Raw genomic sequence first — 23,248 nt, forward strand, 5'->3', positions numbered from 1 at the left:
CTTGGGCTGCACCCGGTGTGTGGGATTGTCGCATGCCGTTTCTCGGCGAGGAGACGATGACCAGGTACGTAGTGCGCTTGAACTATTATTGTCAGATCTGTTTCGCGGGCCTTGAGCTATGTGGTTCATAGAGGACTAGATCAGTCAACAGAGCTTTCCCCAGAGACACTGACCACCAGCTCATCAGTCGAAGCCCGGCTTTGCGAATACGAGTCATGCAGGTTGGTTGTTGGTACTGCCAAGATACTAGTACCAGCTTCTTTGGACCTCAGCAGACGACACCTCCCAAGAATGCACCTATGAACATCGCACGACACTCTAAGCAACTAGAACTCAACCATATTATTGGGAATACATTGTTCAATGGGCTGTGGATGAGTTCTAATTACCGTACTCAATATCACTCACCTTGGACTTAAAAGATACCTTATGACATTTTCTGATGCCTCTCTCTGTCATGAGTCACGTTCCCCAAGATCCTCAAAAAATGGAACTCCAGATTCAAATGCTGGCTGACCAGCTAGGTCTATGCCGCAGTGCTCTATTTCAACCACTACATCGTGGAGTCTAGGGATATTTGCCAGAAACGAACTATTAACCTTGTTGAGGACGAGAGCCAACCTCGTTGTTATCATGCATGATTCCAGGAGTTTAATCTGAATGATCTCTTATGGGTACTAATACTAGGAATTCCAACCAAGTGAGTAGCCTAGGTAAGTAGTTACACCAGAATCAGGGCAACATTACACAAGAAGATCATTCCTGTGAGCCACTTGATATCCAACCCCGTTCTCCCAGCCACATTCTCCGACGGACCTGCTCCAATATCTTCCACGGACGGCGGGGCCGTCGCAATTGGAGTTATGTACTCCAGACCATAAGTTGTCGTGATGTATGCTGTTTTCCTATGCTCTGCCCGACTTACGGACAGCGAGCTCACCATGCTTTGGTACGATGCAGCGTCGAATGTGGCGACCTTGGTCCACGTCATCGTGGCCGTGTGTGATGAAATAATTTTCTGGTAAGAAGTAGGGATGGCGGTCACCATGGAGATTGAGTAACTGGAACAGTCACTGGTCATCCACCACTTATCATCCATGGTTTTTGCGAGGCCGTATTCATACTTGCATTTGTCGCAACTAGAATCCTTGTCATTAGCGGCCGGCCTGTTGTGAATAGTAGAAGAAACCCGGTTGGCGTACGCGAAAAGTATGGGGTATTCTTGCTGGCATTTGCATGTGTAGTATGATTTCGGATCCGTCTCATTGAGTGTTCCGCACTTGATGTCGAGCCATAGAGAACAAGGGCCATTTCCATAGCACATTTCGTCAGGAGTGTCCAATGCAGCGAGAGGAGCCGCCCAGTGCAGCAACAAAAGGAGCAATCGGAAAAGCATCATGGCTGATAGAGGGCGAGGGCGCAGCTGTGATCGGGGGAACTGCGCATTGGGTGGGAGGAGGACTTGAAGAAGGCTCGCAACGAGCAAGAAGTCTGAGGCCCACACGAGGTGTGTGCTTGCTGGTAGGCCTAGCCTTGACATCCTTTATCTTCAAGTCATAAGGCTGAAATAAAGGGCGCAGAATTGCATGGTACCCTTCCATCTGCCTAGCTTGGCAGCACGGAGCATAACGCTGTTTTGGTGCCGATTAGACGAACGTTGCATACAGGACCTGCTCTAGTTGGTCAGTGAGGGATGGTGGCTTGCATTTTGATAAATAAACGGTTGCATTGATCCGTTGACGGTGACACGCAAGCGGGACCAGGCTCGGTGGTCTCGGGGCAATCACAATATCGGCCCCGGTCGGCTGGTCAGAGCGGAGAGATGTCTGTCCTCGCGCGCAGCCCTATACAAGTTGGATCATTCATGGCTCATCGACCTCGCCCTCACGTCCTTTTGTCGGTTCAAGGCTCAGCGCGTCCTGGAATTGCACCTCAAGAGCCGTGCCAAAGATGGGGCCAGAAATCACAATTGGTGTTGTCGCGGGTCTTATTGCCCTGGGTGTCTTCATAGGTATGTCATAATAGCCTCGCAGCCCATTCGATGGACACAATACCAACGAGAAGACTAGTCCAAGTATGGTGCCCAACCATCCTCACCTATGTCCTCGCCGCCCACTTGAGAGAAAAAGAGACAGCAGTGACATGGTATGTCCTCAACTTTTTGCCTCCATCCCCCAGTTTCCCAATGCCGTATTGTAACAGTAACCCAGGTCCGTTGCCGCCCGCTGCCTTCTTCGGTCATACTGGCCGACGATTCTCCAGTCCGAGACAGCCTCCAGCTCCGGAGTGCGAACCGGTGTTTACATTGGCAGCCTCTTTTACCCAACCATCGCGTTTCTCGTTACAGTGGCTGGTATTGTCACGCCGCTAGGCCTTTACGACGCAGTCGAGTTGGGAGGGAAGCCAGAGGCCGTCGCATTCAAGCCTGCGGTTGATCTAGGTCCGTTTGGACTAGCCACGGGACCCAGGCTTAACCACACCTTCACGAGGATATGCGGGTGGGAAATTTACCGTCCATGCCCGAACTCCAGAAACTATGGTGTTGAAGAGGGAGACGGGCGTTTGGAAGGAAATGCCACTTACCCCTGGGGCCTTTCCACGAGAGTTCCCGAGGAACTCATCGAAGTTTTCTCTAGCGGGACCAAAGGGGTGCGCACCACCGTCTCCAACTTTTTCGACATCGAGTGGAGGCAACTCACCTGGAGGCGAGACGTACGTAAAAAAGTCCTATTCGACAATGGAACGTTATATTCTGTTGGACAATTTCGACAAGTCGACTCCTCCATTCTCGAGGACCAATACAAAGTGGTTGAGGGCTTAGTTGTCGATGCTCGCCACGGCGGCGTGGGCTTTCGGAACCATACGATTCCCAGCAACCTTCCTCGAGGTGGTGAATGGTCAGAGGATTTGCTTTTCATCGAGCCAGATTCCCATTGTGTTGCCAGGAACCTGTCTATCGAATGGACGGTAACCGACGATTCATCGAGTTTCGATGCCCCAGACGAAGTTGGTCGGGCCTTCGGTCTGAAGGACTTGGCTTTAGTGGACTATGGTGGCTTCGTGAACATCAACACAACGTACCCAAGCTACGACATCGAGATTTCACAAACCGATCCCCAACTCTTCGAGCGAGCATACAAGGGGGCCTGGCTCGCCAATGTCTATACCGCGTTGCTTTTCAATGTCACCAATAGCAAAAACTCCCCCAACCGCACCAAGGCGTTCGAATACATGAACTCTCACTTTGGGAAGCGATTCCCACTCCTCGAGTTCTACGGCGCAGATCCAGATCGCCTCCGAGGCCTTTACCTCACCCAGAATCATCTGTCTTACCTTGACTCGAACGCATTCGTAAAGGGGTTGGTTTATCCTAACCCGGAGGGCATTGACAGGGTTGAAACCACAAGTTCAATCAGTAAGCATCTTCATGTGGGATTATTGATTCATTTTAAAGGTTAACTCACACTCTTGATTTTAGGTGTACTATGCAGGGGTGCTGGCGGCGCTGACATTGCAAATATTACCAACATCTTGACGGCATGCTTTGAAATGCGTGGTGCTGCCCATCGCGTCGACGGAGGCCACCAAGGTAGCTCGGAGGTCGGCAGCAGATGGTCGAGTCCCCTCTACACATGCGTAGCTGGGTTCAAAGCAACCATCAAGACCGTTACTTTCCGATGGCAACCACCAAGTTCATTTTTGTCGGCAACTTCCTCTTCGCCTTTTTTCTCCGACTCTGAGTCGACCACGGAATCCTCCACCGAGACGGATGACCTTTCGTTCCTTAAAGTCATCAACATCCAACCCAAAGCATACGCATCGGAAGATTCCTACCCCGTCTGGGGTGTGGAAAATAGTGGCTATCTCCTCAAAGACGTCGATCCCATCTGGGGTATTGTCAGCAAGGCCTATGAGTCTGAGCCGCTCATTTCCACTGTGCAGCAGCCGTCACTTTACCTCCCTGGCTATCATGGCTTTGCGTCTGCCGACTCGAACAATATTCCGGGGGCCCAATTCATCGAAGTGGTTTTGGAGAGCATCACCGACTCGTTTACCTCCAGCGTCACCAAGACCTCTGCGGACTATTCGGGTCTTGCGAGCATGTCAATGCTGGCACGCTGGCAAAAGCTGGCCAACAACACCAAAACCGCGGGCCACATTCTGAACCTTATCTGGACAGATCTGGCGGCATCGGCAGTGACCGGGAGCAAGGGCGTGCTAGGCCACCGCAACCAGGACCCAGCCAACGCGGTGCGCATCATGGTGACCCCGATGCGCAAGGTCGTCAAGTACCATCTACCATTCGCCACGCCGGCATTCATCCTTGGGGTGGTGGTGATCGCAATGACGCTCGCGGGGATAGTGACGGCCTTTACGACGGACGGCATCAAGGCCGTGAACCTCGCGCTGAGGAAGTCGTCGACGGGCCGGTTGATGACGATGTTTATGGACCCAGAGAGTTCTCACTTGTTGCAGCGACCCAAAGATTGGAACCAGATGAACGGGCACAAGACGCTCTATCTCAGGGCGGTGCCTCCGAGTACCGCTGATGGAGGGACGCTGCAGGGTGGCCAGTCTGCGTACGGACAGTATGACGGACAAGATGACGAAAAGGTCATTAGATAGGATTTGGAAACTCCGGGGGTGTTAATGGTAATTGGGTAAGGTAGTATGACGGTAGTAATACATTTTGCAGAATGTGCTCAAAACTCAGGGTGATGCCGATGAGACATGTTTTGGTTGTCTCCAGTGTCTGAGGAATGTTGTGAGGGTCCCAAGTCCAATTCCAGGAGTCCCGGGAGCAGAGAACAGAAACTTATCGTATGAGTGTTTGGTCATGAGATCGTAACCACGATGTAGACATTGCTGGAATATCTCTCAAGTTGTTTGAGCTCCAGGTCAGGGGAGAAAATGCAGAAGGTGATGGTGTTGAAGAACATCGGGCTTCGGAATCCAGGGTTAGGGGTGGAGCCCGGCCCGCCCCGCCTGCCCCCACCTCGGACTTGCTGCCGGAGCCGGCCGGCGTCCAATGGCCAACACCGGGCGGGGCAGCTCCAGATAACGGCGATAAGAGAACTACCCCACACCTCCGGTCCACATGGGCATCGGTCGGGAACAAGGAACAGTATTGTTGGAGCCTCTTGGTCGCCCATTCTTACACAGTACGAGGGCAAGGCGGAGATGATTTTGGGAGTTGCCATTTCACGAATCCACAACAGATCCAATCACGTTGGGTTCCATTGACTGAGCAATTTGGATGTTGTCATCTGTCATCAGGGTGCTATCTTCCTTGTATCTTTCCGCCCCTCCAAACGAGGCTCAGCTATCTGTGCCAACCTTGATGCAGCCCCCTCTGCAGTTCACCATCACTATCGGATGGAGAAGTGAAAGTGGGGGAAAAGAGACAGGACGCGGATGCGGGTGCGGGGGATTGGGATCGGAGATCGGTCAGTGCCGCTGTAGCAATATAAACATGCATCTCACCGTGTTTGGGCATCGGGCGCCTTGGGTACGTAAGGTATTTGGGCATCTTCGGCAGGGACCGAGCCGTGAACCTTTGACTCGGGACCAGCTCCTAGCTTCTCTATGAGACAATTGATCGTCGGAAGGTGGCGGGCATTGAGGAACTTGGACTCGCTGGATTGCCACAAAGCCTGGACCGGACGGAGACCGACGTCAGCTGCCAATCTTCAGCTCGGTGAGCTGGCTGTGATTCGTTTAAGAGTAAGGTACCTTGGGAGTAAACCGCCCCCCTCGTCATTTGACCTCCTTCATTGTCAACTTCATCTCGTCTTTTCAGTAGTTTATGTCTTGGACCTTTGTTTTGAACTGCCAAGCTAACCTTTTAAGTAGACTCACTTAGTCCTTCAAATACTGTGATACATTCTTTGCCTCTGAGCGCCCGGCGATATATGCCAGACGCGAGGCAGTAAGAGCAAGCGGGAACAGGACTATCACACAACATACGCAGTGGAGGGTTGGTTTTCGAATACGCCATGACCATCTCTAACGACCCTCCCAACCCGCCGGTGGTCCCTGTGCCGGAGCCTCTGAATATCCCCTTTGATGATACCCTCCGGTTCTACCTGAACGGGACGCGGGTCGTTCTAGATAACGTTGACCCTGAAATTACTCTCCTCGAGTACCTCCGAGGCATCGGTCTCACAGGAACCAAGCTGTATGTGTCACCTTGGAGCCGCTTTGTCCACAATGACCACTAACATCATCGACCAGTGGCTGCGGCGAAGGCGGATGCGGTGCCTGCACCGTCGTCGTCTCACAGTACAACCCCACCACAAAGCGCATCTACCATGCCAGCGTGAACGCTTGCCTCGCCCCCCTCGTCTCGGTCGATGGCAAGCATGTCATCACCGTTGAGGGCATCGGCACCTCTCAGCGCCCTCATCCGGCCCAAGAGCGCATCGCAAAAAGCCACGGCTCGCAATGCGGCTTCTGCACTCCGGGCATAGTCATGAGCCTGTACGCTCTGTTGCGCAACAACCCGGAGCCTACCGAGCATGATATCGAGGAGGCATTTGACGGAAATCTGTGTCGCTGTACCGGGTACCGGCCTATTCTGGACGCTGCCCAGACGTTTAGCATGCGTCGCGATGCTTCGTTCGCATGTGGAAATGCCACCGCGAACGGCGGCTCAGGGTGCTGCATGGAAAAGAGCAGCGGTGGCGGATGCTGCAAGGACGAGAAGGTTAATGGCGCCCCCATCAAGCGCTTCACTCCTCCCGGATTCATCGAGTACCAACCCGACACCGAGCTCATTTTCCCGCCCGCCCTGAAGAAGCACGAGCTGCGGCCATTATCCTTCGGAAACAAGCGCAAGACATGGTTCCGCCCTGTGACGCTGGACCAGCTGCTCCATATCAAAGCCGCCCACCCGACGGCCAAGATCATCGGCGGCAGCAGCGAGACCCAGATCGAGATCAAGTTCAAGGCTATGCAATACCCTATTTCGGTCTACGTGGGCGATATTGCGGAGCTGCGCCAATACACTCTGGGTGATGACCAGGTCGAGGTCGGCGCCAACATCACGCTCACAGATCTGGAGGGTGTCTGCAAGGAAGGTCTGGAGCGTTACGGTCCTACCCGTGGCCAGGTCTTATATGCCATCGACAAACAACTCAAGTACTTCGCCGGTCGTCAGATTCGGAACGTCGGTACTCCGGCCGGCAACCTAGTCACGGCCTCTCCCATCTCCGATTTGAACCCCGTGTTGATGGCCGCCGATGCCGTTCTGATTGCCAAGACTTTGGGCAAAGAAACCGAACTGCACATGTCCGAGTTCTTCAAAGGCTACCGCAAGACGGCGCTGCCACCAGATGCCGTCCTCACCTCGATCCGCATTCCCCTGACCAAGGAGAAGAACGAGTGGTTCCGCGCCTACAAGCAGGCCAAGAGGAAAGACGACGACATTGCCATCGTTACGGCAGCCTTGCGGGTGCGCCTGGATGACGATGGCATCGTGGAATACGCCAACCTTGTCTACGGTGGCATGGCGCCGTTCACCGTCGCGGCCAAGAAGGCGAACGAGTACCTCGTTGGACGGAAGCTCGCCGAACTGGAGACCCTGGAGGGAGTGATGAACGCTCTCGGGCAGGACTTCGATCTTCCATACAGCGTGCCCGGCGGTATGGCTTCGTACCGGAAATCCCTGGCCCTTGGCTTCTTCTACCGCTTCTATCACGAAGTTATGCACGCCCTCGGGACCGCAGAGGCCGACGCAGAGGCTGTCGATGAGCTCGAGCGCGACGTGTCCAAGGGGTGGGAGGACAAGCAGGCGGCTGTGGACTACATGCAGGAGACGCTCGGCCGGTCAAACCCGCACCTTGCGGCGCTCAAACAGGTCACCGGCGAGGCGCAGTACACGGACGACATCCCGCCGCTCAAGAACGAGCTGTACGGCTGCTTCGTGTTGTCGACCAAGGCCCACGCCAAGCTCAAGTCGGTCGACTTCACTCCAGCGCTCGAAATCCCTGGCGTCGTGGACTACGTCGATCATCACGACATGCCCAGCGCTGCGGCCAACCATTGGGGCGCGCCGCACGCCGACGAGGTCTTCCTGGCTGTGGACGAGGTGCATACGGCGGGCCAGCCTATCGGCCTAATCCTGGCTACGTCGGCTGCCCGCGCTGCCGAGGCCGCGCGCGCTGTGAGGGTCGAGTATGAGGAGCTGCCTGCCATTTACACCATCGACGAGGCCATTGAAAAGGAGAGCTTCTTCGACTTCTACCGCGAGATCAAGAAGGGCGATCCAGAAGAGGCCTTCAAGAACTGCGACTATGTGTTCACGGGTGAGACCAGGATGGGCGGCCAGGAGCATTTCTATCTTGAGACCCAGGCTGCGCTTGTCATTCCCAAGCCGGAGGATGGCGAGATGGAGATTTGGTCGAGCACACAGAACCCGAACGAGGCGTAAGTGTCTTCTTCCCCTATTAGTTCTTGCTTACATCCACTGACATCCCTCCAGTCAAGCGTACGCCGCACAGGTCTGCAACGTCCAGAGCAACAAGATCGTCGTCAAGGTGAAGCGCATGGGCGGAGGCTTCGGCGGCAAAGAGACTCGCTCCGTGCAACTCAGCTCCATCCTCGCTCTCGCGGCAAAGAAGTTGAAGCGCCCGGTTCGCTACATGCTCACTCGCGAGGAAGACATGGTCACCTCTGGCCAGCGCCACCCGTTCCTGGGCCGTTGGAAGGTCGGCGTCAACAAGGACGGCAAGATCCAAGCTCTCGACATGGACGTCTACAACAACGGCGGTTGGAGCTGGGACCTCAGCGCTGCTGTCAACGAGCGCGCCCTCACCCACTCGGACGGCTGCTACCTCATCCCCAACATCCACGTGCGCGGCCGCATCTGCCGCACCAACACCATGTCTAACACGGCCTTCCGCGGCTTCGGCGGTCCCCAGGGCATGTTCCTCGCCGAGAGCTACATGTCCGAAGTCGCCGACCGGCTGGGCATACCCGTCGAGAAGTTCCGCGAGATCAACTTCTACCAGGCCGGCGAGCTCACCCACTTCAACCAGCCCCTAACAGACTGGCACGTCCCGCTCATGTACGAGCAGGTCAGGACCGAGGCCGAGTACGAAGCCCGCCGCGAAGCCGTCGCCAAGTTCAATGCCACGCACAAATGGCGCAAGCGCGGCCTGGCCCTGATCCCGACAAAGTTCGGCATCTCCTTCACGGCGCTGTGGTTCAACCAGGCCGGCGCGCTCGTGCACATCTACCACGACGGCTCCGTCCTGGTCGCGCATGGCGGCACCGAGATGGGCCAGGGCCTGCACACCAAGATGACCATGATCGCGGCCCAGGCGCTGGGCGTGCCCATGGAGGACGTCTATATTTCCGAAACCGCCACCAACACGGTCGCCAACGCCTCCGCCACCGCCGCCTCGGCCTCGTCCGACCTCAACGGCTACGCCGTCCAAAACGCCTGCGACCAGCTCAACGCCCGCCTCGCGCCCTACCGCGAGAAGCTCGGCCCGTCCGCCTCGCTCAAAGAAATCGCCCACGCCGCCTACCACGACCGCGTCAACCTCTCGGCGCAGGGCTTCTACAAGACCCCCGAGATCGGCTACTCGTGGGCGACCAACAGCGGCAAGATGTTCTTCTACTTCACCCAAGGCGTCGCCGCCGCCGAGGTGGAAGTCGACACGCTCACGGGCAGCTGGACCTGCCTGCGCGCCGACGTCAAGATGGACGTGGGCCGCAGTATCAACCCAGCCATTGACTACGGGCAGATCCAGGGTGCCTTCGTCCAGGGCATGGGCCTCTTCACCATGGAGGAGCCGCTGTGGCTGCGTGGCGGGCCTTTCGCGGGCAACTTGTTTACTCGCGGCCCGGGCGCCTACAAGATCCCCTCGTTCCGCGACATCCCCCAGGTGTGGAACGTCAGCCTGCTGCGCGGCGTCGAGTGGAAGGACCTGCGCACCATCCAGCGCAGCAGGGGCGTGGGCGAGCCGCCGCTGTTCCTGGGCAGCTCCGTCTTCTTTGCGATTCGCGACGCGCTCAAGGCGGCCAGGGCGGATTACGGGGTGGTCCCGGCCGTCGGGAAGGACGATAAAGAGGGCAAGGCGGAGGACGAGGGCTTGTTGGTCCTGCACAGTCCGGCGACGCCCGAGAGGATCAGGCTCGCGTGCAAAGACCCTATCGTGGAGAAAGCGAGGGTCGCGGCTAAGGAGGGAGAGAAGAGTTTCTTCGTCACGACCGTGTAAGGAGGTTGGGATTGTCTTGTTGTTCAAGGGAGGAGATTGAATTTTGACATACGTGTGAGTTTGGTGTTTGGAGGGAATCCAGGTTTTCTTATATATGACCAGTTTTGTTTTACTCCCTTTTCTTACTGTGTCGGTGATCACCAATCACCAGGTTGACCCACGGGCTATGTTTCTCTCTGGGAGAACGGGATAATGCTTCATCGCAAGGTTGATGACATTGGTGACCCGAATAACGATGACATGATTTCGCTGGCTATCCTTTCAGCAACAGAGGCATAGAGATAAGGTATGAAGCTATTATGTCGACATTTCCATCAACGTATTGTTGTCTCGTGACGAAGCCCTTAGCTCCACGCCACTGTTGGTCCCCATTCCATCCCGTGATCAACCCGCTCCTCCGTCCAAGTTTAAGCGCAAATACTTCCTCTGCAAGATCTCCTCAAGTCTCTGATCTGGACAGTAGTGGGCGAGGTTGATGGCCTTAGTTGCCCACTCCTTGGCTCGCTCAAGCTCACGCACGCCATAGCAGTCGATAGCATGGTTGAAGGAAGTCGTTACGATCCATTCGAGCTCCTCCCCAGGCCAGATTGCTTGTCTCTACACAAATGTTAGACAAAAGCACACTCGCCACCGTGGTTCGGTCGTCTCGTATGGCAACAAAACTCACCTGCTTAAGCTCTCTCGCCTTACCGCACACGTCATCCAGCAATCTCATAGCCAACCCATCATCTAGGGGCAAGGTGGCCTGAAAAAGACAGCGCGTGTACTTGGCCAACTTCGCTGCGTCAAAGCGCTCGAGAATCCAGATTTCGTTGACGATCTTTCTAATCGTGGAATACAAGACTGGACATCTTGGTCAGCAAACCAGCCTTGGTGCTCCTCGAAAACAAAAACCTTCATACGTACTCTGTCCTGGTGCTTGCGCACGCAGCAAACAATCCGCCATGGCTTGGAAAGCTGTAACATTCTTGCACGGAATTGATAGCTGCACGATACCACCCAAGTCGTCCCACTGCTGCAAGGCCACAGCGGCCTCGAAGTCAAAGGCAAGCAGGGCAGCATGTTTGCGGAGAATATCTGCCCGGGACTGCTCATCGAGTTTGGGCAGGTACTGAGGGAGCTCGCTGTCGAATGCTGCAACGTGCTTCCTCATGGTCGAATAATCATCCCGCTGCTTCTCAACTTTGTCTTGGGTCCTGGCTAGGGCTACCAATGCAGACGATATGACGAAGTGAGCGAAGAGGGCCTTCAAGGACAGGTCCATCCTGCAGTCGACATCTGAAGGGAAGTGACTTATTATCTCAACGCATGCCCCCAGCATTCTAATAACGGATCTCAAATCCCAAACCGCCGTGTTCTTCAGGGCGAGGTTGTATGCGCTCCTGCTGAACCATTCAAGCTCGTCAACGGTGAAGAGCTTGCGTTTGGGAGGATTCTTCTGCTCTCGCTGCAGGGCCAACACGACTGAGAAATCCATGGGATATCAGCAACTGTCAAGAGGGCGTGATGGAGTTATCTTACCAGCCTCGAATTCGGTACACAACGCCTCAACCGTGTCCCCCTTGTCATCTCCAGCCCTGTCGAGCATCAAATGCAACAAACGTATAGTGCATCGAAACAGAGCAGGCAAATGTATCGGGTTCGGTTCTTTGTATTCGTACTTCTCTTGGAGTTTGCGCAAGGCCGCAATAGCGCAGATGATGTCTCCAGCCTTTTGGGACTCGGCGATGCAGGCGCCTAGATAGTCAACATGATCCGGTGCCTGGGCAATAGTTGCGAGGCACTTTTCGGCCATTGCGTGGTCTTCGACGCGCATTGCGACCTTGAACGCTAGGTATGCCGTCATGGGCTCTTTCCGGCTCTGAGGTGACATCTTGTGAATGATGGCGGTCGCAGCATCCAGACTGTTTCTGGCGAGCGAGCACATGAGGAGCTTTCTTGTTTTTGTTAGCAGTTGGGCAACAATTAGGATGCGATTCGGAGACCCTACCGTTCCAGCTTCGAAGTATTTCCTGCTCCACACTTTGAGAAGGCATGATTCAAGGAAAGCTGACACCACCTTTCTGCTAAGTCGTAGTGACCCTGTGCATAGTTCGACTCCAATTTCTTCCATAACAGCTGTGATGGTTAGCCTCGTCTCGTACAAACAAGTGGTAGGGTGACATCCTACCGCCTGAGCTGCCACGGCTGCCTCAGCACTCAAGGGCGTTGAAAGCTTTCCCAGAACATCTTCCGCAATTTTGATCGTCTCAACCGTGTCCCTCTGGTTGGTGATCATCCAAACCCGTGTGACCACAGCCTTTTCAACCCATTGGTACTTTTCGGCACGACTCAGAGCCAGAATGAGATCGTCCAAGACGGCACACCCAGCTCCAGGACTCTTATCGTGTAGCCTCCTCGTATGATGCATGATGAGTTTGAACGCAGAATCGGAGACAGGGAATGACCGGATGATGTGTCGGAGGATGTCGCCATATGCTTCCGTGTCAAAGACCTCTGCAGGCATCTTCTGAAGCAGCTCAAGCTTGAGTAGCGCCACAACAAACTTGTTGCTAGCCTCGGATTCCATAAAGGCAATCTGATTTTGGGCTTCCTCGAGTGCCTCTGGAGTCTCCGTACCAAGGAAGGCTGTGACCATGGCTTGTAAAATGGCGAGTCGTAGCTCCAGTCCTTCACGAGATAGTTGCTCCAGCTCCTGGCTGTTGATGACTTCGCTAGCCCTCTTCAGCCATTTGATGGCCATGACAAAGTTGTGATCTGACGATAGCGACTTGCCGATCTCGTACAAGACGTCGGCCAAGCGTTCGGCGTGCTCTGGGGTAAGGTATTGATGGAGCGGCTCAGAGTTTTTGTACATGTGCTCAGCGACATCGAGTCTGCTCTCCAGCCAACACTACAAATTGGTTAGTTAAATGGCCACCCTTGGGGACATTCCATTACTTACCAACGATGTCCTCATTATCAAGTACTCAACCTCCAAACAGTAACACTCGCGGGCATCCTCCTCGGGAAGGCCCGCGGCCTTGTTGTGCAGCCCAACCTTGTAGTCAGTGGAGATCTGCATCACACGCGTCGCCAACTCAACTTCTCCGGCATCTGTCCTGGTCAGAAACCGCGATATCCAGTGCATGAAGTGACGACTTACCGACACAATCCCTCACGACCTTCAACCCCAACCTCAACAACTTCACCAGACCTCCCACGACCCGTTTATCACGCAGTTTCGCTACCCCAAGGAGGTAAAAGGCAAGCACCTTTCCATAAATATAGATCAACCCTGGAGCGGGGCTTTTTTCATTGCTGCCTCGCCCAGCGTCGTCCTTTTGCTCTGCCGCTCGTTTTGCCATCTGTAACGAAGTTATTCCCTGCTCATCGTGTTCCGCCTCCTGAGGTTCCTTGTCGTCTTTTAGCTCCCTCAGAAAGCGTGTACATGTGTTCCATAACATCGTCGCAACGGAGTCAATCTCTGGGTGACCGCACTTCAGCTTATACGTCTGCAGGATGTGATATATGCGCGAAACATGCTTCGCAGCTTCAGAGGCGAGGGTGTTTGGATCCGTTTTGTTGACGGGTTCGCCGACCAACGCCATTGCCGATTTCATTGTGGGAGCCGGTGCACTGGCTAGATCGACGTTGGGGTCTGAGAGAGAAAGGATAGCCCGGAGGCGGTCTGCGAAGACTGGTTTCGCGCAAGAGGAGTTAGTGAAAGATGTATAGTTCAAGTCTCCAGGAAACTGGATATGACAGAAAAAAGCAAACGCACCGACGGCCTCGTCAATTCGGATTTCCGGATTGGCGCTGGTCCGAGAGGTGGCCTTGGGCCCCGATGGGTGTGCTGGTGGAGGGGCCATGGTGCCGATGGCATCAACAAAGAGCTTCTGGGATGTGGAATGTCGTCTTCAGTTCGAAACCTTCTTCCCATTCATGGAGCGTAAATCCTTAACGAAACCACAGAAAAGCACGGAACGCACAACCACTGGTCTTAGATGTTTCAAACATGCTCCTCTTTGAGCCATCTCGAGGAAATTGAAACCCGACCCAAGTGTCTGCCTGGCAAAGTCTGCCTGGCGAGGAAAAGCAGCAAGGCAGGAGTGTGGACTTATCTGGAAGGTGCGATGGTCTTCAACCCCTCTGGGCAAGGGAGCGACGTCTGTCCACGGGCTCGCCTTCCATGACCATCAAACGATCTGGTTGACAATGAAGAGATCTCATGAGTTGTCAAGGCGGTTGAACATTCGCGTTCCCCGTCAGTCTAAGAAAGCTTCGATCGGGCATACAACCTGGAAGTACTTGTAGAGCCGAGGTAGATAGAAGGTGATGATATCGTAAATGGACCTTTGCAGTACACCTGAAGGTATCTCCTCCCATCCCGCAGGTAGTGACCAAACACAAAAGAATACAATGCAAGATGCTGTACAGCATGAACCATTTTCTCCGTTTCCTGTTCCCAAACCCCTGATAGGTAATACAATTGTATCCGAGCATCAATGGCGGCCTTTCCCCCGAGAATTATTGATCCGGGTCCGGGTCGTGCGGTAAGAAATTGCCGATGATGAGACTGGGTCTGCGTCAAAGAGTCAGCCACAACAAAGTCAACAAAAGCATGAACAAGAACACCTACATCTTGTGCTCGTCCCTGCGAATCCGAAATGAAAAACAGCAGTTAACCACGTGGTTGACACCCTCTCGTGGGCTCTTAAGTGAGCATGCTGTCAACAACGTGTCGTGCGCCGGATCGAAAGCGATGGTTCCGAACTCTTCCCAGTACCGGACGTTGGACTCCTCGGTCAGAATCTCGTGCAGCGCGATTTTGCCCTGTACATCCCCGTCATCAGCAAGAATGTCTACTTCATATCCCCCAAGGGATACTCACCCCCCTGAGATCCTCGACCGGCACCTTGATGAGCTCCGCCATCTCCTTGTTTCCCCTAAAAATCTCGCCCGTTCTTCTCCAGCAGCATGCGGGGACCGCCATGCTGGCAAACACGCGATCCATGTCCAGCAACGTCCTCTCAAACCACATCTCCACCAATACCAAATCTACATCCGTCAGGTCTTTCATCTTTTCTCTGAACTTGGGGCGGAACTTGTCCAACTGTCTCAGGATCTTCTGTTTCGATGCCGGCGCGACGTGGGTATCAAGATAGTTCTGTAACCGCGTGTACCCCTTTACGTAGTTGAACGGCTTGAGTAGCCCAGCCTCATACTTGGCCTGTAGCACCTGCCGCATACGCTCCTCGGGCGTTGCGTTCCCTGACGGGTCTGCCGCTTGGAGGTAATACTCGCGAGTTTTGTCGGTTGGCATGACGCTTCCTGGACGCGAAATCGACTTGCCGTGTTCTGCGTTTTGGTTCGTCGTGTCGGCGCCACCAGGGGGGGGCATGGCCCCCGATTCCGCAGTCCTGTTATTGTTGTTAGGAATCCCCAACGTGGAGGAGCCCTGCTGGGCCTGGCGATCATCGCCCAGGAGCGCGCCGTCGTCGACGAGCAGACTGGTCTGCAAGAAGTCATTGAGAAGATTAAACTCGTTGGTGACCTCTGGGGCAATGACAAAGTTCGAGTGAAAGCTGTGCATATCGTGGAATGGGTTCTGCGATGCCAACCAGGCATCAGAGAAACCAGGAACTGTGGGAAAAAGGTGGGATTAGCTGGTTGCGCTTTTCAGACACATATAATGAACATGCTTTGATAGTGAAACAGAAATAGACAGCACACATAACGAACGGTGGACCGGAATACGGCAAGGCGCTCCCTCTCAAAGACGAGACAGAAAGGGGAAGAAAGCAATCCAACCACTTACATTGACTCAAACCACTCAGGGCGCTGGCGGCAGCCATGCCCGACACGGGAGTGGGTTGCACGAGCTGGAGAGGGTTCGTCGCGTTGCCGCCGCGCGCCGCCGCGAGGACTTCGAAGGCGGATCTGGCCGTCTGGGAGCCGTTGTTCATGGCTGCCGCGTCGAAAGACGGCGGTCTCATTGTACGACCTCCGCTGGCTCCTGCTCCGGGTTGACTCTTGTCCGGCTGGGATGCAGTGTCCTGGATCGTGGAAGGTGCCAGACTCTTGGACTTTTTGGAATCGCTGTCACGCGGCTCGTCGTGGCATAGGTGCCCAATATTGCGCTTGATGCATCTCGTACACGGCCTCTCCTGTATGCAGAGCACAGACAGGTCAATATCCACCCTCCTGTAACTAAGGAGACGAAGAAAGAGGTGGGCAGGGAACCTACAAGGTCGCATGTCATGTGCTAGAACAAGTATGACCAGGTCAGCCACTAGAACATCTTGGGGACTTGTGCAAATTCCTGCAGTCTCTGGTATGTAGGGTATTCCCTGTGCCTCACTGCAGGCAAGCAGGCAGCCTGGCAGCAGGAAACCAACTCCTTTGCAATGTGGCAGCACCAATTCAACGCCTCGCCTCATATCTGGGAGACGGGCAGCCAAGGCCGAGTCCCCTTTCCGCACAGGCAGCCAAGAATGGACACTCCTAGGAGGTACGCTTTCGCGCGGCGGGATGGTTGACTTACAGATCGTCGGCAGTATAAGCACGCTATAGGAAGGGGGCGCAAAGTTAGCCGTCGGTAGATCAAGGGGAGAATCGAACGCGCGCAAGTGAGAACGAGATATGTTTCACCACCGACGCCACACAAGCGAACGGCAACGTCAGCTCAGAGCCCAAGTACTCACCATGGTTCACCTTCCTCCTCTTCTTCTTCCGAGCTTCATCAGCGGTACCGCCAGTAGCTGATGGCCGTTGGTCGCGCCCTGCTGATGAAGCTGTTGTCGCCGCCGCTGCCCCAGCCGCCTTGGCCTCAGCAGCCGAGCCTTCAGCACGCTCGGCAGACTGGGTTTTGTTGGCGTTGCCGTCTCCGGCGGCAGTAGTCCTTTCCATGGCTTCGGTTGCCGTCATTGTCTAGTTGACGCGGCTCCCATTGGGTCTCTTCGTGGTTACGCGACAGACGTCGAGTTCGCAGCGCATTTGAGCGGGGACCCCCAGCCGGCTGCTCGCAGGTATTGGCGACGATCCGATGGGAGGGTGACCGCAGCGTGGGTGTGAATTTCCCGAAGGAGTTTGCTGCTTGCTGCTGTACTCGGCTGGCTCGTATCCTCGGTCGTGCTCGTCCTTTCCTTCGCCCTCTTCAGGCTGTCGCTGGTTGTTCTGGTCTTTCGTCGGCAACAGAAGAGTGGTCCAAAGGTCTGTATGACTGGGGTTGGCCGAGGCTCTTTAGTCCTTTTCTTGTTGGCGTCTCTTCTTCTGTTCCTCTTCGCAACCCCGCGACGTCAAAGGGCGTGACTGCCGTCTCCAACTATGGGCGACGGTCGCGATCGTTGGTGTTTCTGAATTTTTTCAGCAATTGTTATCGCGATAATGTCCTGGGTGTACGGCACATTGCGGCGCGCAGGATTGGCCGCATTCCGGGCTCGACGGGAGAGGTGATCGAGGGAGCAAGACAAGGCGGGCCTGTCCAGATCACGACATGCAATTGTCCCCGTCCTGGGAGGAAGAAATCGCTCTCCACAATGTGGTGGATCAAGGCGATCAACAAGGGTTCATCCGGGGGGCGCAGGTGTGTCTTCGGGGAATGTCCAGCCCGCTTGGCCGGCTGACCGGACAAGGCTTTTTGGGGCTTGTGCCGGCCTGAGCATGTCAGTCACGGTGGGGCTCAATTCCGTCAGCCGAGGGGCCGGGCTTGGCAAGGGTTCAAGGTGAGCGATTTCGACTTTTGCTCATTCGAAGCATCATCACATGTTGGCTCCAGTCTCCCAGACATCGTCATTTTGACGCTGGGGTTGACACATGAAGATGTCAACCAGGGCATTTTCCAAAGTTCCATCCTGAAGAATACATGTGCAACTAATTACCGACCCTGGCCCCAGGCTTCTCCGGTTCGAACTCATGTCTTGCTTTGTTTCCAGGTAGCTGTCCTTGTTCCAACTTTCTCGCCTGGGCCATGTGAATTCTTTCCCGTTTGGGATTGGCTGCAAAATGCAGGTTCCAATCGTCAGCATCCCACCTGTTCCATGATGCCAGTTTCAAAGCAGCCTCCATGCCCCGTCGACGCACCACCGTTCAACATCACGTCATGTTGAGGGTAGCCAGAAAACAGCTCCATCTCAAGCTGCAAGGCATGTACGGCGTACGAGTTGGCACCTACATTATCGAAGCTGCCAATATTGACCCCGGTTTCCAGGTTGTTGGATCAACTCAGATGCACACTTCCTTGTCGGATTTCAACCAGTCAACCGATCAGTAGGGAATGCTAAGGCGACTTCGTCAGACGTCGCTTGTTCCCGTCGTTGGATGGTTGGGCGCGTCTCGGCAAGAGATGACAGCTGCAAAGGCGTCGGTCGCATTCCTGAACCTCTCTTCGAATTTGCTGCCGGTGTACAACTGCACGGAACTCACTAAACATAGGTAACTACGACGGTAGTCCTAACCTAAGGTGCCTAGTACGGATTTTCGCAACCAGTACCTTCAGACATCCAAGTTCCTGGGACACGATTGCGGCCCGTTGCCCTTCAGCAGCGGCTGTCATTGCAACACTCCTGAGTTGACTCCAATGGACATCACAACACAAGCATCTTGGGGAGACCAAAACTCCGAACCTGAGATTCCAGGGACGCTGCCAGACTTTGGGTCATCAGGTCTGTTGAATGAATTGAAGTCATGTTGAACTGCCTGATTATGGGAGACAGTGCTGGAGAGAACAACGACAAAGTATCAAAACGAGGACGCCCAAGATTGCTGTGTTTTACGAAGGACCGCTTATATCCACACCAATATAGCCCTGCCGGGTAGGGGGACAACGGGTAGGGTTACGTCGCCTAGTCTGTTGGCTTTCGTGGTTGGTTATCAACGAATATTTTCACTTCCTCAGCCCTACGTAGCTTACCGCTGCGGCACGCATAAGGTTACATACGGAGGAACTGTAGGAGGGAGTACCACCTTCTGTACCTAGATTACTTTACCAGGCCGCTGGCCTCCCAATCCCCTACCATCGGGTTCTCCTTTGCTCCTCTTCCTCTGTCTTGAAACTGAAAGGAGTGGGCACCTAGGCTCACACGACAGACGCTCCCCAACCTCAACATCCTCGTTTGCCCGAAATCTGTTCCCCTACCCACCACCAGCTATGGCCGAGACAAATCCGATTAAACAGGGACTGGTGACAACCATCTCGAAGCCAACCTCGACGCAGGAATCCGACGCACACTGGCTGACCCTCCTCCCCGACGGGCCTGCCATCACACAGGCCCCGGCTGACAACCCCGACGTCCCCAGCAGCGATATGCCATTGACCACCACCTACACCCCGCCCCGTGATTGCGGTGCCGTGTACAAGAGCTGGACCGCTGATATATCTTATGAGGATTATATCGTCGATCTTCCCCAAACGTGTTTGCCGGAAAAATTCGCCGAAGTCTCAGGCGTGTATTCACCGGGCCTTGCCTGCCCCTCAGGCTACTGGACTGCCTGTATAAACAATTCTGAGGGTACCAGTACCGCCACCTGTTGCCCGATTATCTCCAATGTAGGATCTGGTCTCTGCTTCTAGGGATGAACAGAGCACATCAATGGTTGCAAAGGCTAACATTGACTTACACCAGGTTGGACGGCGACACTCGCTGTCGTGTATCGCGACGCCAAGGACGTTATTATACCCCTGGGAGACCGTGCTCTGTACTTGGGAAGCCGCGGAAACCGGAGAGCACATCTCGGCTACCTATATAAGTTATCAAGGCTCGGTTGTATTGACGAGTCTTCTCGTGTCCCCAGAGGGCGTCGAAGCCTACGGTGTGAGGTTGAAATATCAGGCCACGGAGCTCCCGTCTACGACCTCCAGTCTCCCCGAGTCATCAGCATCGTCAGACCAAAACTTGGACAGCATCGGCGTACCATCAGACGAACCTTCAGGGGGACTCAGCGGTGGCGCGATAGCAGGGATTACTGTCGGCGCCGTGCTTGGAGCACTCTTGTTCCTATTACTCGGGTTCTTCCTCGCCCGGTGGCAACGGCGGCGTCAAGAACGTCTCCTTCAAGAACAACAATCCTCCACACTCATAGCTTCGCCGTACTCAGCAGACTGGGCGGGACTGGGTCTGGCGCAGAAGCCAGAGCTGCCGTCATCCCCAGTCCAGAATCCTGCAGAGTTGTCGGCGACGAGGGAGGAGGCGGTGGAACTGGATGGGAGGGCGGTGCCAGTGGAGATGCCTAGTGGATCTTGGACGGGGAAAAGATGAACTGATAGGGGTGGCTTGGGGACCGGAGTCTCTGATATTATGTTGGAGATAGAGTTGGGAAATTACGGGTTCAATATCCAGATGCTGATATACCCCTGAGATTCTAGAAGAAGGACAAGTCAGCCACCCTGAGTCCATATCATCCTTCGCTGCCAGCCTCCCAGAAGCACTTCAGTCCATAGGAGTCTGTGCCCGCCTATATTTGAGATCGCCAGCAAGACCGCAACTGGGCAGCTCCGGGCCAGGTCACGTTGAACACCTGGGCGAGGCAGAATCTGCCCTTAACACGCGATGTGTCGTCAAGCCATCCCCAATCATGGGGGGTTGGGAGGCAAATCGCGCAGGGGTCAGCGCATATAATCAGCACGAATCTGCATGGCTTTGACTCCGGCGCGACAGCTCTCGTCCCTTGTCCTGAAGGCCTGGTGATCTCTTGAGCATGGACTGTGCAACAGGGGTCCGGTTTGATCTCCAGGCTCATGTCAACACAACAATGAGGAGTATATAAGTTTGGACGGAAAGATGGCGTGGAAAATGTTCCGTTGTCTTCTTGAACTGGCCCGCGAGTTTTTGTTGCATCGGAGAACTCGAGGACCGCTCAAAGGAGAGGTAAGTCGTGAACAAGCTCCTTGCCCCTTATCAGCGTCGTGAGTTCCAAGATCAATAGTTGGTGGTCATGCATATGCGTACAGTATATGACCTATGCCATCTTGGGCTAAGGACCAACTCAAATCACCAAGCAAGGTGACGGTTGGCGATTGATATGATCTGGCGTGGGAGTCATTTAATTGGGGTTACCGCCGTCGAGTATGTGATGGGAATTCAGTTCCTCAACTGTCGACTGTCCCTCACTTAGTCCTCCAGGCCGGAGTCATCCTCTGTCTCAAGCCTGCCCTTCACGGTCGATCAACCATGGCCATCCTCACCTCACCCCCACCAGGGGCAACCCCAACCCCTTTACCAACAGCAATCAACAAGCGAGACGACGATGAGGAGTGGCCGATAACGTCCTTCCCCTACATCCCGCTCACGACCACCTTCACCCGTCCTGCGAACTGCGGCGGCGTCTCTTCGAGCATGTATCGTGGCACGTCCGCCATGACATGGAGATTTCAAATTGATGCCCAGTCAACCTGTCTGCCCCGCGACTTTAGCAGGGTCAAGTCCGGCTACTATTCACCCGGTCTCGTCTGCCCCTCTGGGTATTGGACCGCCTGTATAGACAACTTCGGAGAACAATCCATCACGACAGTGACCTGCTGCCCAACATATACCTATGAAACGCTCAGCTTCGCGATGACCTGCGCCGAATTCCTCAGAGTCCTTGACCAAGGGCTACACTGTCGTTGGGCACCCACGAGAACTACTTCATGGGTGCGGGTCACCGATGTCGACCGAGACGACGATGGCTTTTACGGCCCGTACTTGAGAACATATGATCCCGGTGAAGAAATCCTCGCCGTGGGTGTGAGGATGGTATATCAATCGACGGATCTTGCATTCGCAACCACCGGCGACACAATGACGACAAGCACATCCTCAACCAGAAACGCGGGTAGCTCTCCAAAGCCATCATCGTCCTCGTCGGCATCATCGGTGTCTTACACAAAAGAACTTTCCCCAGCCTTGATAGCCACAATCACAATTTGTTCCGTGCTTGTCGCTGTACTTGGCTTCATCCTCTACGGCCGGTTGTCGAAGCGACGGCAGCCCAAACCCCAAGAAGAGGCGCAGTTACCGTCGTCGCAACCCGAGGGCTCTCCATCCACAGCGGATGAGACAGGAATGGCCTCAGTGGCTGGAACAGGACGTGATGCGGCGCAAAAGCCAGAACACCAGGCAGCCAGCCCTGTCAGCCAGATTGCCGAACCAGCAACTGGCAGAGGAAGAGATGCGGTGGAGCTCGACGGTAAGAAAGAGGAGAAGGTGGTGGAACTGGGCGGGACAAAGGCGCCAGCCGCAGAGCTTGATGCAAGGAGAGAGGAGAGGGTGGTTGAGTTGGATGCGACTAGGGAGCCAGCGGAATTGGCTGCGTATACATATCCAGAAGCGGTGGAACTGGATGGGAGGGAGGTGCGTCAATGACTTGGAGTTAGGTACGCAGCAAATGAGTGAGTGGATAGGTCCTGGCATGGAGCGGCAGGTTCAACATTGGACGTCTACCTGGTAGCGATATACCCCTGAGATTCCAAATGCTAATGCTTTCCTCTGGTACAACAAGCCTGTCAGTATTTTACAAGCATGTACATCTATAGTGTATGTACAACTCCTATGACGGGAACAACAGTAAAAAAGGTCCACGGAGGAAAGGTCCACGGAGGAAAGGTCCCCGGAGGAAAGGTCCCCGGAGGAGCTTTGGGCACGAAGGCAGAATTGAATCCATCCAAACGGAGGATTAGGAGTCTCTCAAGGGCAAGAAAGGGTTGGCGTCTTTTTAAGGTTAGTTAATCATAACTATCAACCCCCCCTGCCAGCTTCCTGTACGAATTATTGCAGATGCGATTTCTAAAAATGTCAAGGTCTGCCTGCACCATCTGTCACATTATCGGCGACCATGGTGGTCTGGAGAGTCCGTGAGTGGCCACAGCGTTGTGTTGGCACCAACCTTGGGACCTTTGCCCAACACAACTCGTAACCAAGTCGTTGGTGATGTAGCTCTGGTGCAGAGCTCTAATCAAGGACGAAAGAGAGGCACATTTCAGTCCTGGCTCCCCCCTCCCCCCCCCAACCTCCCAAAACAAAACAAAACAAAACAAAACAAAACAAACAAACAAACAAACAACA

At 54.6% G+C, this 23,248-nt stretch overlaps 8 protein-coding genes across 8 annotated transcripts; 4 read left to right on the forward strand and 4 right to left on the reverse strand.

Moving 5' to 3' along the window:
- Positions 1–721: 721 nt before the first annotated feature.
- Positions 722–1,399, reverse strand: VTJ04DRAFT_8682 (uncharacterized protein; the record flags this gene model as incomplete). Its single annotated transcript, XM_069367145.1, has 2 exons — positions 722–1,139; positions 1,203–1,399. 2 exons carry the CDS (start codon positions 1,397–1,399, stop codon positions 722–724), a joined length of 615 nt encoding a protein of 204 aa, XP_069215503.1.
- Positions 1,400–1,950: 551 nt separating this feature from the next.
- VTJ04DRAFT_8683 (uncharacterized protein) lies at positions 1,951–4,626 on the forward strand (the record flags this gene model as incomplete). Its single annotated transcript, XM_069367146.1, has 4 exons — positions 1,951–2,011; positions 2,070–2,145; positions 2,211–3,415; positions 3,479–4,626. The coding sequence occupies 4 exons, from the start codon at positions 1,951–1,953 to the stop codon at positions 4,624–4,626; spliced, it is 2,490 nt and encodes an 829-aa protein (XP_069215504.1).
- A 1,370-nt stretch (positions 4,627–5,996) lies between these two features.
- On the forward strand, positions 5,997–10,226 carry VTJ04DRAFT_8684 (uncharacterized protein; the record flags this gene model as incomplete). The annotated part of the gene is made up of 3 exons (XM_069367147.1): positions 5,997–6,178; positions 6,235–8,427; positions 8,483–10,226. 3 exons carry the CDS (start codon positions 5,997–5,999, stop codon positions 10,224–10,226), a joined length of 4,119 nt encoding a protein of 1,372 aa, XP_069215505.1.
- Positions 10,227–10,610: 384 nt separating this feature from the next.
- On the reverse strand, positions 10,611–14,077 carry VTJ04DRAFT_8685 (uncharacterized protein; the record flags this gene model as incomplete). The annotated part of the gene is made up of 9 exons (XM_069367148.1): positions 10,611–10,823; positions 10,894–11,069; positions 11,133–11,690; positions 11,748–12,163; positions 12,217–12,344; positions 12,397–13,119; positions 13,171–13,322; positions 13,372–13,905; positions 13,990–14,077. The coding sequence occupies 9 exons, from the start codon at positions 14,075–14,077 to the stop codon at positions 10,611–10,613; spliced, it is 2,988 nt and encodes a 995-aa protein (XP_069215506.1).
- A 658-nt stretch (positions 14,078–14,735) lies between these two features.
- On the reverse strand, positions 14,736–17,135 carry VTJ04DRAFT_8686 (uncharacterized protein; the record flags this gene model as incomplete). Its single annotated transcript, XM_069367149.1, has 7 exons — positions 14,736–14,790; positions 14,848–15,041; positions 15,100–15,851; positions 16,027–16,375; positions 16,456–16,473; positions 16,753–16,775; positions 16,913–17,135. The coding sequence occupies 7 exons, from the start codon at positions 17,133–17,135 to the stop codon at positions 14,736–14,738; spliced, it is 1,614 nt and encodes a 537-aa protein (XP_069215507.1).
- Positions 17,136–17,138: 3 nt separating this feature from the next.
- Positions 17,139–17,640, reverse strand: VTJ04DRAFT_8687 (uncharacterized protein; the record flags this gene model as incomplete). The annotated part of the gene is made up of 2 exons (XM_069367150.1): positions 17,139–17,422; positions 17,610–17,640. 2 exons carry the CDS (start codon positions 17,638–17,640, stop codon positions 17,139–17,141), a joined length of 315 nt encoding a protein of 104 aa, XP_069215508.1.
- A 1,716-nt stretch (positions 17,641–19,356) lies between these two features.
- VTJ04DRAFT_8688 (uncharacterized protein) lies at positions 19,357–20,464 on the forward strand (the record flags this gene model as incomplete). The annotated part of the gene is made up of 2 exons (XM_069367151.1): positions 19,357–19,755; positions 19,832–20,464. The coding sequence occupies 2 exons, from the start codon at positions 19,357–19,359 to the stop codon at positions 20,462–20,464; spliced, it is 1,032 nt and encodes a 343-aa protein (XP_069215509.1).
- A 912-nt stretch (positions 20,465–21,376) lies between these two features.
- On the forward strand, positions 21,377–22,549 carry VTJ04DRAFT_8689 (uncharacterized protein; the record flags this gene model as incomplete). The annotated part of the gene is made up of 1 exon (XM_069367152.1): positions 21,377–22,549. One exon carries the CDS (start codon positions 21,377–21,379, stop codon positions 22,547–22,549), a length of 1,173 nt encoding a protein of 390 aa, XP_069215510.1.
- Positions 22,550–23,248: the final 699 nt, after the last annotated feature.

The sequence above is a fragment of the Mycothermus thermophilus genome, assembly GCF_041956435.1.
Source record: "Mycothermus thermophilus strain CBS 625.91 unplaced genomic scaffold VTJ04scaffold_6, whole genome shotgun sequence".
NCBI lineage: Eukaryota > Fungi > Ascomycota > Sordariomycetes > Sordariales > Chaetomiaceae > Mycothermus > Mycothermus thermophilus.